This window comes from Centropristis striata, chromosome 16 (assembly GCF_030273125.1).
Source record: "Centropristis striata isolate RG_2023a ecotype Rhode Island chromosome 16, C.striata_1.0, whole genome shotgun sequence".
In the NCBI taxonomy this organism is placed as follows: domain Eukaryota; kingdom Metazoa; phylum Chordata; class Actinopteri; order Perciformes; family Serranidae; genus Centropristis; species Centropristis striata.
The window spans coordinates 21,064,074-21,078,569 of record NC_081532.1 but is presented as its reverse complement, the minus strand read 5'-3'; the positions used below and the strand labels follow the sequence as shown (position 1 = coordinate 21,078,569).

At 39.6% G+C, this 14,496-nt stretch overlaps 1 protein-coding gene across 1 annotated transcript in view; it reads left to right on the top strand.

Annotated features, from left to right (window-relative positions):
* The window catches only part of LOC131988413 (peroxidasin), a 68,284-nt gene extending 53,788 nt beyond the window's left edge, over nt 1-14,496 (top strand). Inside the window, exons 17-23 of the mRNA XM_059353520.1 lie at nt 80-576; nt 721-855; nt 2,359-2,567; nt 7,500-7,596; nt 8,211-8,343; nt 9,571-9,684; nt 11,770-14,496. Coding sequence (XP_059209503.1) covers nt 80-576; nt 721-855; nt 2,359-2,567; nt 7,500-7,596; nt 8,211-8,343; nt 9,571-9,684; nt 11,770-11,913 — 1,329 coding nt within the window. The 3' untranslated portion in view covers nt 11,914-14,496. The remainder of the gene's footprint in view (nt 1-79; nt 577-720; nt 856-2,358; nt 2,568-7,499; nt 7,597-8,210; nt 8,344-9,570; nt 9,685-11,769) is intronic.

The following is a 14,496-nucleotide window of genomic DNA, read 5'->3' as shown; positions in this document are numbered from 1 at the left end:
TTTTTCTGGTTATTTCTGAAGTTAAACAAAAAGAAATGCATTCTTTTCATTCAGTTATAATTCCTTTCCTATCCTCTAGATCCTGGGTGAGGCAGGCATGAAGTTGATCGGGCCATACGCTGGTTACAACCCCAATATAAACACCGGCATCCTCAATGCTTTCGCCACAGCTGCTTTCCGATTCGGGCACACCCTCATCAACCCCATACTCTACAGGTTAGACGAGGACTTCCAGCCTATCCCTCAGGGACACATCTCCCTGCACCGGGCCTTCTTCTCCCCGTTCCGCATCGTGAACGAGGGCGGTATTGACCCGCTCCTCCGTGGGCTCTTTGGCGTCGCTGGTAAAATGCGAGTTTCCACACAGCTTCTGAACACCGAACTGACGGAGAGGTTGTTCTCCATGGCCCACGCTGTGGCTCTGGACCTGGCTGCCATGAACATACAGAGAGGAAGGGATCACGGTATACCGCCGTACAATGATTACAGGACCTTCTGTAACCTGACCTCGGCACGGACCTTTGATGACTTGAGGAATGAAATTAAGAATCCTGGTGTCAGAGAGAAACTGCAGAGGTAATTAAACAGTCAAGATGATTATTAGTATTTGTTTAATTACCCAGAACTTTGATTCAGCCCAGAGCTTGTGCCACATAATAATTCTTGATTGTAATATACTTGCATAGTTTAGTTTCCCTGAGTGTTATTCCTGTGTGGCAGGCTCTATGGCACTCCTCTGAACATCGACCTGTTCCCTGCACTGATGGTTGAAGACCTGGTCCCTGGCAGTAGAGTGGGGCCCACCCTCATGTGTCTGCTAGCAGCTCAGTTCAAACGGCTGCGAGATGGAGACAGGTACAGTAAAGTCACAATACATCTCACCTCATCAACAGAGAAAAGAAGAATGTCCTCCATTCAGATACTTCTCTGAGTACTTAGTGGTTGCTATTCCCCTTTTTTTCTCTCGTAAGAATTCTGTTTACTGACAAATGACTAACTCTTGTTATTATTTTGTGAGATGATCAATCAATAGCATGAATTAATATATCTGTTACATTTTACTGAGGGCTGGACAATTAGCTAATCTTCTTAAATTAGTGCAATAGCATGTGAATAGCATGAAGTAAGGCTGCAAAGATTAATCGATTAGTCGTCAGCTATCAAATAAGGCCCCGTTTACATGAGGATGCTTGCGGTTAAAAACGACAAAATATTTTAGCAGAAGTGCCTTTCGTTTAGACAGTGACGGCATTTTGGGGGCTTAAAAACATAAAAATCTGAAACCACCCTCCAAAGTGGAAAAGTTGAATACGCTCCACCGTAGCGTGTCCGTCTACACTGCCAAGACGCAAAACTCTGCTGAGATCTGCTCACGTCACGTACGCATTTACATCACATACAGTACAGTACGTGTGAGTACAGGAAAATAAACAAACGTGGTATTATTTCCATGTGTCGGACCTTCAAGCTGCTCTGGCAGTTCTAATAAACTTCCAGGAGTCTTTCCACCAAATGTACAGGATATGTACAGATAGTATTACTGAAAACAGAGACGGATCTGTAATTACCTCTATTAAAAATAGGAATTTAGGAATTTTTTATTAGTCTTAGTTTTAATTTTGTTTGAATTTTTGTTTTCAAATTCAGTTACTTTTAGTTAGTTTTTAGAGTGACTTTGCTTGTTTTATTTTTTATTTTTTTGATAATAGTTTTAGTGTTACTTTTAGGTTTTTTTTGTAATGGGCTATGTGTTGGGTGCGAGATTCAAAGAGGTCATGATACATTTTGCCTTTATTTCCTTGGTTTGTCCATCTCAACCCCAATAAGGTTATTAACTCTTACAGTTCCAGGTGTTTTGAATTTTGGTTCGATTGTAGACATCCCAGTCTCAGTAAACATATTCATCAATGTGTTCCTGCATGTTCACTAACAGAATCCTCTTTCTAATAGAAACACTGAATTATGTATGAAAAAAATTGACTACGAAAGACATTTTCACTATAATTTTATTTAGTTTTAGTTAGTTTTGTAACTGCACAATACAGTTTCAGTTTATCTTTTTTTTTAAACTCTTGTTTTTATTTTTATTTCAGTTAACAAAAATGTTTTTTCAACTCGTTTTTGTTATTTCATTAGTTTTTGTTAGTTTTCGTTAACTATAATAACCTTGATTCCAGTTTATTTAATATGATTTTTTTTGCTATTTCTTTACTCCTTTATGACACTCAACTAAATTTTTAAATTGTCAACATAATAAGACATTTAATAACATCATCTCAGGTTTTGAGAAACACTGATAATACTTTCCATCACATGAAAATGTGAGAGCTGAAAACTTCTTCCTTCTGTCTTGTTTAGGTTCTGGTACGAAAACCCGGGTGTGTTTACTCCTGCTCAGCTGACACAGTTGAAGCAGGCGTCTCTGACCCGGGTGCTGTGTGACAACGGTGACAACATCACACGCATCCAGCAGGATGTCTTTAAGGTGGCCAGGCTGCCCCACGGCTACGGCAGCTGCAGCGACGTACCTCAGATCGACCTGCGCATGTGGCAGGACTGCTGTGAAGGTAGGATTTATTGCAAGGCTGTTGTGTTGTGTTACAATAGCTTGTAGAGGCCTGCGTAGAAAAGCCAGTGTGAAGTCATGGTTTTATATAAAGTTTCAGATTCAAAAAAGTGAATGTCAATTACAGGTGCTATAAATACATCTGCAGGCTCAGTTTTCCTCATCCACTGATTTCTCTTTCATCACCTTGACTAATCTAAAAGTTTCATGATGAAAGAACACAGTTTAACAGCACAGGAAGCTGCGTAGACATTTCAGTCAGTGGCTCGCAGTGGTGCAATATCCGGGCTGTTCAATACTATGTCATCAGCCTTTGTTTCCCTCTGATAACATCTTCCTCAAGGCAGCTTCTTAATAATCAGCTGTTGTAAAACTGCAACTCCTGTCTGTACAGCTCATGTCAAAAGGACGACACTAATGTGAATGATGCTTGACTGTGTGTGAAACTTGGCTGAAGAGATGAATAGGGAATGGTTTCAGCTTCAGCACTTAATGAATAACGAAAAGGCGACTTAACTGTCGAGAATCAACGTCTGGTATCATTTCTCCGTGGCCTCGAGGAACACTAACTTCCTTCTGTCAGATGTCAATTCTGTCATTCTGTAGCGACTCAGTGAAACAGCAGAACCTCCCTTCTTTCTGAACACTCAAGACAGAACCAATGTTGTACTTGTCACAGACTGCTCTCGCTAATTGTAGGGGGGAGAGATTGTATTTGGAGTGAAGTCCTGGATGTTTAAACATTCCACCCGTGGGTGCAGCTGACACAGGGGAGAAGGAGATGAATGAAGAGGCACCCCCTGCTGTTATAATACACCAGCATTAGGGTTCATACTGATTGTTTGCCTCGCATCATTTATTGACGATATTTATTGAAATGGATTAATTAAACTTTATTGAAGTCTTTCCTTTTGGAATTGAAAGTGAATAAATTATTTTTTGATACATCACTGAATGTAATACATAATGACGAGCCCTATTGAGTGAGATAAAAAAAAAAAAATTAGGTCATTCCTATGTCTTTCTAGAGTGCTTGAAGGAAGAAAGCAAGATTGATTAAACTCAAGATTACATTTACATTTTTCACATCTAAAAACAGTTACAGTATCTGATGGAAGAGGATTGTGGCAGTGTAGGGTAAAAAAATAATGAGAGGACGGAGAAAAAAAGTAATTATGCACTTTGAGAAAAAAGTCGAAATTAAGAGAATAAAGTCACTTTTTGAGATGGGTAAAGTAGACTAGGAGTTACAACCTGATTTTCTTTAATATGTCTAATATATGTAGAAAAAAATCACATAAATTACATTAAAGCAGATTTTCCCAAAACAATAGTTGTAGTAGCTACTACCAAGAATATCTCGTTTATGTGTTGGAGGATTTTAGTCCTACTGCACCCTTAAATTGGTGACATTGATGAAAATCAGATTGTAGCTTACAGTAACTGTGCAGATAGACAGTTTTTATTAAAAAATGTTCCTCTGATGACTTATTGACACAGGAAAAACAAATTAATTTTCTTCATTCTCATCAATTCTACTGTTTTTTCCTCAAACTGCATATTGAAGAAAAAAAAATCCTCATTATATTTTTCTCCTACCTGGTAACATTCCTCTTCTGTAGTATCTTCTGGGTGGTTAATGGGTGTGTGTGTGTGTGTGTGTGTGTGTGTGTGTGTGTGTGTGTGTGTGTGTGTGTGTGTGTGTGTGTGTGTGTGTGTGTGTGTGTGTGTGTGTGTGTGTGTGTGTGTGTGTGTGTGTGTGTGTGTGTGTGTGTGTGTGTGTGTGTGTGTGTGTGTGTGTGTGTAGCTGTAGTTACTAGTTACTTTCAGTTTAAGATTTAACATGAAAAACATATGCTCAGTGTCAAATGATAATGCATTTTCATAAATTAAACCACATAACAATATATTAAGTAATTAAAATCAACCCTACCTTGACAGCAATAAAATGCTGCTGACATAAATGCATCAAAATAATAATATATTTGCAATATTTACAACAATCCGAGTGATAAAATAAGATAAGATAAGATATCTTTATTGTCAATGTACAATGTAGGAGCTCACATATAGATGCATAGACATATTTACAATAAACTGTATGAAAAAATATTGAGCTACTGTGCAACAATATTGAAAATAAATGCTATAATACACACAATAATATATTATAACATAAATAAGAAAGAGAGTGACGGTACTGCAGTACAAAGTTTAAAAAAAAACTGTTGACAGTATGCAGTGTGAGGAAATTAAGTGGGGTCATTCTGCATTACGAGAACTTTTACTTTGGATATTTTAAGTACATTTTGATGCTGATACTTAGACTGAAGATTAGTATTTCTCTAGCTGACCATGCCCTTTTCTTCCTGATGTTTCCGTCACAATTGCTACATTACTACTACTGCTGTCTCCTGTTCCTTGTTGTCCACCATAATGTCCAGTTGGTTAGACAGCACCTGCTTGTCAGTCTGGAATTTGTGCCACAGGATCTTGAATCTAGGGTCTTATTCACCTGGTTCACGTCTTGTCTGGTGTAGCAGACCCCTGCCTTAACTGATCTGGTGCTAGCCACTGGTAGGATTTCTCAATATCGGCCTCATCTTTATCTGTTGATGTTACATGCCATGAAGCTGCTTAGTCTTCCATGATACCTCCTCTTTTCCCTCCTCCCCAATCTTTGTCTCCTGCTGCCTCAGGTAATCACTCAGCAGTAAAATTCTTAGATAGAATATTAACAAACATGTTGTGTTAGCTGTGGTGTAAGTCTAGTTTTAGGGCTTAACTTCCAAAAGTCTAAACTAAACACAAAGGGAGCAACTTCATCAAGTCATTGTCTTTGGAGAATAAGCTAAAGTTTACAGGGATTAAAACAAAAATGTTTTGAATTAGCAACACATGGTCTGTCTTACAGTAATTATTCTTCTTTCATCCCGGAGTCTGACCCTGGCATTCGCCCCTTTCTTAACAAAACGTACAAGGGAAGAGTTAAGCTAATAAACAAAGAATCCCTGCCAGAGAGAAGACGCAGGGAGGAAGTTAACACACTTGTTTCTGTCCGTCAGTGAGGCTGTAACCAGATTCACAGTTGTGTTTGGCTCTATTAAGAGCGAGGACACTGCTGAGAACTTAAGTGTGTGTGTGTGTGTGTGTGTGTGTGTGTGTGTGTGTGTGTGTGTGTGTGTGTGTCTCTGTGTGTCTGTGTGTCTGTGTGTGTCTGATTCTGTGTGTCTGTGTGTGTTTGTAGGCTTGTAGCCCAGCAGGGTACGAGCGTGCATCTGTGTGCTCATGCGTGTCTATCAGCATGAGATAGGAAGTCTTGTTGTGTTTAGATAGTCTTTGTCTTTTACAGACTCTTGTCTGGTAAATCAAAGGAACTCTGAGACTGAGAAGCCAGCTTTTAACTTTTACAGATAAAGGTGAAACCGTCCTAAGTACAGGACACAATCCCGTTTATCTCCCTTTTAGATTTATGATGCACGGTCTCTTGTTTCTCGTAGCTGATGCTCAGCATGCCCCAGGTGTGTAGTCAGGCGTGAGCGGGGTTCTGTGTTCGTGGTTGTGTCTTGTATTCTCTTTGATCTGGTTGCAGTGATGGCTGCATGACACTGAGTCATGGAAATACAATAACAGTCTGAGAGTCTGAGATCAGCACTTTGAAGCCGAAAGAAAGTAGCATCAGCATCTTAGCGTTTCCTGTTTTGTTTTTTTGCGTGTGCATGGGTGGATGGCTGTGTTTCTGTTTGTGCAAAAAGGAAAAGAATGACCTTTATTCCTTGCACAATAATAATACATAGTTTCCTTTACTCTGTGGGGTTCTTAATTGTTGCAGGGGACACTCCCCTCAGTATTTATGAAGCTCATAGACACAGCAATGGCTCCGGTAAATAAGGGGGAAATATGCAACCTTATAAGAAATGGCTGCAGTCATAAAAGAGAAAGAAGAAGAAGTGATGTTTGACAGAGATGGACTGGAGTAAACACAGCAAAAGCTACTCTAATAGCCACAAATTAGCGAGAAAATAAGATAAACCAAGACAAAAATCTGAGATTTTAGGAATAAAGTCATAATTGCATATATTACTGTGAGCCATTCATGCATGTTTGAGCACTTGTAGGATAATTATCATCTATAGTTATTAGTTCTTGTTTTTTTTTTTAAATAGAATAATATAATGTTTCGTAATGACAGTATACTGTACATATGTATTTTCCTTCCCTTCTTCCCTGTGATACTTAATACTCTTGACATACTAAATACCTATAAACCTGGATGATAAAAATACTGTATTTGTTTCCTGTCCACATTTTTGATTGTAGTGTTGTGTCTTTCCTCTGACTGGTACTGTAGCTCTTTATCACTGTGTCTGTGTCCCCCTTGCTTAGACATTCTTGCTCTGTTTGGGACCGTCTCCCTCCTCTAGGACACGTCACGCTGGCTAGCTCAGGGATGCCGCTCTTAACTGTACTTTATCAATAATGGTTAAGGTCAAATTTGTGTGGACAATGCGCCACAGTATAGTGAGATTTATGCCTGATTAGAAGTGTTAGTTTCAGTTTTCTACTTCCAATGCAGAGCAGTGTAAAATTTGCCTATCTTAAAGGGCCCAAATGGTCCTGTGTCCATCAGATGGTCTAAAAGAGATAACACCACATCAGCAGAGTACAGGGCAATAAGGTAATGCATAGTAGGGGGATAAATATTTGAGAGCAGAATCCTCAAGAACCATGCTGCATTACTCAATTGTATTTATATACGTTGAATCGTCAAATGGCGCATGAATTTCCTTTCCAAGACATTTCTTCCATAAACTTGTGCATGATAATTCACCAGGCTGCAGGAAAAGAACTGTTTGATGCTTAGGATTTTACCCCCCGGTTATGTATCCAACCTACGCCCTTGAGTGAACCACAGTGTGTTTGAACCCAACAGACTGCAGAACCAAGGGGCAGTTCAACGCTCTGTCATACCACTTCAGAGGACGCAGATCAGCTGATCACAGCTACCAAGAGGACAGACCTGCAGACAGGTAACACAGCATGACACACACATGGAATTAATGTTGGTCCAATGCTTACTCTCAATCTGAAGGTTTGAACTGAGGCCGTTCTCTGTATGACAATAATTCAGAATTTGCAGCAAGACTTAATGAAGAAAGTTCATAAATGGTATATAGTGTTTGTAGTTTAGATCCAGTAGCCGTAAAGAGACTTTTTTTTAAACACACTTTATTGTTTTTAAACACATTAAAAATACAAAACACAGAAACAGACCCCCACCCCATCCCTTCAGACAGCACATGCTATACAAAGTTAGGCGAAAAAAAAGGTGAACAAAATCATAATGACCAAGACAACAATAATGACATAATGATTCATAAAAATGGTTTGTCTCCAGTCCGCAATATGTACTCATGTTATCCAGTCGGAGAACCGTCTGCCCATCAACAGCAGATTTTTCAGATCTGCAGGTAGATCTGAACAAGAACAACTCACAGCAGCTTGTAATCTTTCATGAGGGAGGATATCAAATATCTCCCTGTACCAAAGGGTGACACTAGGTGGAAGAGTTTTGATCAAATGGACTATTTAGATATGATAATTATGAACCTTTGTGCTCATGTTTGTACTTTTGTCTTCACAGCCCTGAGGAGAGAACTGTAGAAAGTCTTGTTAATGTTACTGTGACCTCCAAAAAAAGCACTGAACCCTCAATCAATGACTTCCAAGACTTTGTCTCAGACATGCAGAAGACAATCACAAGTTTACGAAAGCAGGTGAGTGTCTGCGTCTACACCCATGCATGCCTGAACTGTCCATTTACAAAAGACACAGTCGAGCCCCAAACATACAGACATGTTTTCCATTAACATGTCAGGAGTACAGTTAATACCTCAGGATGGGGCCCGGCATCCTGACTCTGTCCTCTGGTTAGCTGCAGCCTTTTAAACGCAGAGCCGTTGATTATTAGAAAGTTACACAAAGTACACCACACTCAGTTCTCCAGGTTTTATTAACACATCCGTACTCCAATACACCGCTCAGTCCCGGATGGTTATTTGACAAAGCAACAAAGTCCCGTACACCGCTTGACTTGTGGTTGTTTCACTTTCCAACATCGGCTCTTCAGCAAGAGGCAATGTGGCCCAAACCTTCCACTATATATCCACTATATATACATCACATCAAGTTCTTTACACGTTCCCCTCTCACATGGTGCCACCAGAGTTAAGTTCACAGTTTGAGTTCCCACAAGGCCTTGCGTCTTGAATATCAAGTAGGTCACCACCTACTTCATGCCCCACCATGACAGGAAACACCAAATTTCCTTGACACACTTTCAAAAACTTTTTTTGCACAAATACATTTTTTCTGTGATTACTGAAAACCCCCTTATTGTCAATATACCCAGGAAAGCTACACATTAAAATCTGAATGCTCTAGGTCTCTAGTTTGTGGTTGTAAAGCTTCATGAGGCTGTGACTATCCTGGAGGTCACAGCAGCTCATTTTACACAGTTTTGATAAATGCTGTCACTACAGTAAATGGCTACTATGGGGATTAACATCATCACACATGAATAAAATGGTATTATTTATTGCAATTTATGCAATTCCAAGACTGTTTAGGGGAAATATTCAAATAAAATCGGTTAAAATAACACATTAGAAATGCATGAGAAAAAGTGCATGGGTTTTGCCTGAAAATTAGCATTAAGTTGGGAAGACTCCTGGGTACCCATAGAACCCATTTTCATTCAGATGTCTTGAAAATGGCATTATGAAATGGTTGGTACCACTTTTCTTACATTCACTGAGTCTTCTATTTTCATATGATACTCTTATCTTCACTGTAGCCTTAAAGCTGAGCTCCCTATAGCCTCTGAAAGACAGAAGGTCAATTAACGACATTATTAAATGTTTTGCAAGGGAGAGAGACAGTGCTGATGTAAGCACAAACAACTGCTTGTCTGAGTAAACGTCTGTGTCCTTGTATCACTGCAGATTAAAAGACTCGAGGCCCGTCTGAGCAAGACTGACTGCACTGATAGTGAGGGACGTGAGCGCACAGATGGAGAGCGGTGGAAAAAGGACCCCTGCAGCACATGTGAATGCAAAGTATGTATATAAAGGCTTCACACACCACACAAACATACATGCTCCCAATCCTAGAAGCTGATCATGTTGCAGTATCTCCATGTTTCTTCCTGTCTGGTAACTCTGCTAGTGTTTCATCCCCTGCTGCACCTCTTGGCACCGGTGTCTCCCCACAATGTTTGTGTGTGTGCCGGCCACTTTCATTCTTTATCTTTGACACTTATTCATTGCCAACTGCTGGCAGAGGTGATGGCAGCTCCCTGCCAAACCTGGCTGCCTCTGATCTTCTTCAGCCCTGTTTCCCACTCAGCGTTTATTTAGCTCATCGCATCTGATAACACAGCTGTCACTTTCTTTTTATGTTTCTCTCTTTTCCTCTGCGTCTCCAAAACTATACTTTCCACCTTCTACACCACACTGTAATTGGAGGATATTTGTTCTAATTTAATTTGGCAGTCAGAAACACAGTGAGAATGACTGTTAGTGTAGTTCAACACATCATGTTGTTGCTCTAAAACAAAGCACATCATTGTTCTGTTCAGCCATGCCGTCATGTGTCGTACTGGCAAAACTTTTCAGTTTCTGTTCTGTGCAAAGAAAAGCATAAGACAGTGCATGCTCATTACCACACACTGAATTTACAGCACTAATGTATTGGTCAGCCAATTTTATTGCCCATATTGGTTTATAACACTAGTTGAAGAAGTATTTAGATCCCTTACTTAAGTAAAAGTACTAATATCATAAATTACTCCACTACAAATAAAATTCCTGCATTCAAACTTACTTAAGTAAAAATGCAAAAGTACCAGCATCAAAATGTACTTACAGTATCAAAAGTAAAAGTTCTTGTAATGCAGAATGGACCCACATTTATATTCCAAATATATTATTGTATTATTATTTTTGATTCACTTATATAAGCAGCATTTTACTGTTGTAAAAGGTAGGGCAAATTTAACTACTTAATGTACTTTTATGTGGTTTACACTACAAACATTTTAATAATTTTAAATTGATTATATATTTTTAATGTTAAATCTTGACCTGAAATGTAACTAAAGCTGGCAGTAGAAAGAACAATATTTGCCCCTAAAATATCGTGAAGTAGAAGTAGAAAGTAACAAATGTGGAAATACTTAAATACAATAATTTTGAGGTACTTGTACTTGTACCTTTAGTTGCATTCCACCACTAGTTTATAACTAGTTTACAACAATTATTTCGTAATCGGAATGAATGTTACCTGATAAAAATAAGGATAAAGGATCATTTAAAAATGGTGAGCAGCTGGCGTCAATAAAAGTAACATTTACATTTTGGAACATAAAATAGCAAATTTAACGCACAACTAAGCCCATTCTGACTCTATGTTATAACATAAATAGTAGTGTAGTGGTAATGTTACATGTTCTATTGATTGATATTGATGCTGCAATTTTTAGTCTCTAATATTTGCATAAGCCCCAAAAATTCAGCATCAGTCAGGCTCCAATTTTAATCAATCGTTCACACATTTTATATTCACATTATGAACGTCTGTGTGATGGTAATATTTCTTAAATAAACTCACTGTAATGTAATTTCATTGAGAGTTTTCATACACAGAAGAAACAAAATACAGTTTCTCCACAGCTCAAATCTGTGCATTAAAATATAGTTATGCATATTTAAAAGTTTCCATCCCTAAAATAAAAAAAAGCTTAAAAACATTCCAGACACACAGTTACAGGAAGTAGCAGAGCTGATGCATTAAAAACATCAAATTTAGCAGCAGGACAAAGTGTGTTTCTAACCATGTGAAGTGCATTCGAGTCTATGGGTAAAGTGCTGCTTTCTGCTGACAGAAGCTGAAAAGACACTTTTTCTGAAAAACATGCATAAACACAAGTTAGGTCTGTATTTTATTTTTGTTGAATGTGTTATAAACAAAAAGTGTATTAGATAGTATCTAACAGTTTCTACTTGCTCTATCCATGTTTTTGTGCTTTTTTGTACTTCCTGTGTCTTGATATCTGTGCTGCAGCGGGCCGGATCACAAACATTCCTTCCAGTCTAATCTAATAAGGTAACTGACCTGTTGCCCCTTCTCCCTCCGCCCCCCAGGACACCCAGGTGACCTGCTTTGTGGAGTCTTGTCCACCAGCAGAGTGCAAGCGGCCCGTCAAGCTAAAAGGCGCCTGCTGCCCGGTGTGCCTCGAGCAGGCAGACGTTGAGAAGCGGCAAAAACCAGACACCCGCCACAAATAACCCTCAGGAGCCCCCCCAACAAACACACTCTAGTGGCTGAAAGTCACACACTCACACACAGACATCCAGAGAGCGGATGGGACTCATGAAGGTGTGCCAGTCTACAGCCACCAATAGCCTCGATAGACCCAATAGCCTCAGTTTTTGTTTCATTTTGTATTCTTTTTCGTTGATTCGGGGGAAGGGGGGTGATTTTATTTTATTTCTGGATTGTTGCCCCCACCAGGGCCAGCAGCGTGAGGCTCGGTTTGAAAATCCTCTGGCGACCAGCCAGCGATCACTAAATGGATTTATTTCTGAACCGACGGGTGGATGGATGGATGGATGAATGGGTGGATTGTAAACGCGACGGACAAACCTCGTCTCCTTGCTCCGAGTCCACCGAGGCTCCTGAAGTGTAACAAACAGCCACTGTGTTTGCTCTCCTGCGAATAACACTTGGTGACGAAACACAGGGCCACTTGCCGTCGACAAGCAGGAAAGGGAAGTAGATCGAAAGGCGGCAGCCATTTTGTTGTCTCACAAAAGTTTCTCAGGTTAGAGATGCCGAAAACTGGTGCTATTTTCCCTCTCTTTTTTTTAAATTACTGATTTAATCACTAAATACAAACCTTCAAAGTATTGTCTTTTGTATGCAAAGCAACCTATATACACTCAGTATATGCCTTTTTATGATAAATCACAATTGAGATGATGTTTTTATTCAATTTAAAGTACTTTTTATGAATAAATGTACTTCATCTTTTATCCAAGGTGCTTTATATCATGTTATGAAATTGTTTTTTTTCCTCCCTTTTTGTATAAAAACAAAATGCTTACATATGAAGATAATGTGAAGCCCTAGGAAAATGTTTGTAATGCAAAAGAGATGTCTACTGATTACTGCTCCTCTATCCATGGACAACTTGTTAGTTGACTTCCTTATCGTCTCTGCTGGCCTGTCCTGAACTTGAGTGAGGTGGAGCCGTGTAGCACTCCCCATTGCAGGACACTCAAACCAGCTCTTGCACTGTTGTGCTCCTTTCCAAGTTTCATTTTGCTTTCAGAAAGCAGTGAAAGAATATCACATTTTTACCACTGTAATGTTGTGAACTTTGTCCCAGTATTTTCCTCGGTCTCCTAAAGCCAAAAGTAGGATTTAGTTACTTCTAAAAAATGACATAAATAGCATGTGTCTATCTATGAAAGTATGTATGAATGTTGTAATGAGGTCAGGATTTAGCCTTTGGTACTGCTAACTCTACCACAGCAGTATTCTCCTTCTGTCCTGCTCACAGTTTGTATTATTCATGTATAGTCTTCAGTCCACAGACTACACACAATTGAAGGACTGCTACCCTTACTGTTGACTGTTCTCTCCTGTGGTGGACCTGCAGCTCTCTAGCTCCAGTTTAGACAAGGACACGCTTGCATGCATTCCTTTGTCAAGCATCCACTTCGACTCCTGCGTTTTCTTCTTTAAGTTTTGTCTCATGTGTGTTCCGTGTTTGGATATCTCCTCCTGTGAGGACCGTCTTCAGTGTTGATATAGCTTAGGAATGCTCGTCCTGCTCATGTTTCTTTGCCATGTTGAAGATTTGGAGACCGGGGTGACGTCATTCCGCAGAGCATGTGTGGAGCGCTCTGACCCTCATTCCGCTGTAATGGAAGCCATATGAGAAGGGGAAGCAAGGGTAATGTTGGGGGAGGGGTGCCGGCGATTGGGATACAGTGTCAATCAGAACTCCACCATCTCGCTATTGTGAGATTTATTCCGCTGTCAGCTGGCCCGAAACATGTAATGTACTCGAGACCACCCATTGCACCCCATGCACTGGCTCGCTAAGTCACAGTTCTGTTTTCCTGTTTTTGCTTCGCTCCTAATTACGATGAAGCGGCTGCAGCTGCAGTGTTCCTTTCCATTGTTTTCTTAATGTGGTAACGTCCTGAGCAAGCATCTGTCACTAAACAGAAATAATACTCTCCGGAATGTTCCATCCAGGATTCCAGATGGATTACTGGGCTGGCAGTGGCACTGGTAAATTGGTATCATATCATGTGTTTAAATATACTGGACAGGTTTGTACATCAAACTGTGTGTTTACAGCTCCACCCCCCCACCCCCCACCCCTGATATTATCTGATAACTACATGTACACATCGTGTTCATGTGCTCCAATGTGTGTGCATTTTGATATTTTTCATAAACATTGTGAATGAGTGTGTGTGTGTCTTGGTCTCATTAACAGGCTAAATGCATTTTAAGTGTCCCAAGATTTGGCTGTTAAAACACTGTGAGCTCTCATGGTTACAAGTCTTAATATTCATATATCTGTTTTATAGGTTCATTTTTATTTTTCATCATAGTCCCCCCTACAAAAAAAATCCCAAGTGTCAATGGAATGCACTGCTCTGCAAGACTGACCATGCTTTACCTACACTGTTCCTTAACCAGTGGTCAATGTGGATATAATAGTTACCTATCATGACATTTGTATTGTACGTTTGCCAAAGAATGGTTTGCACTGTAATGTATGCCTCTCGACCGTAATAATAAATAAATAAGCCACATTTGAATAATAGTCAAACATGTTGGTGCCTGTT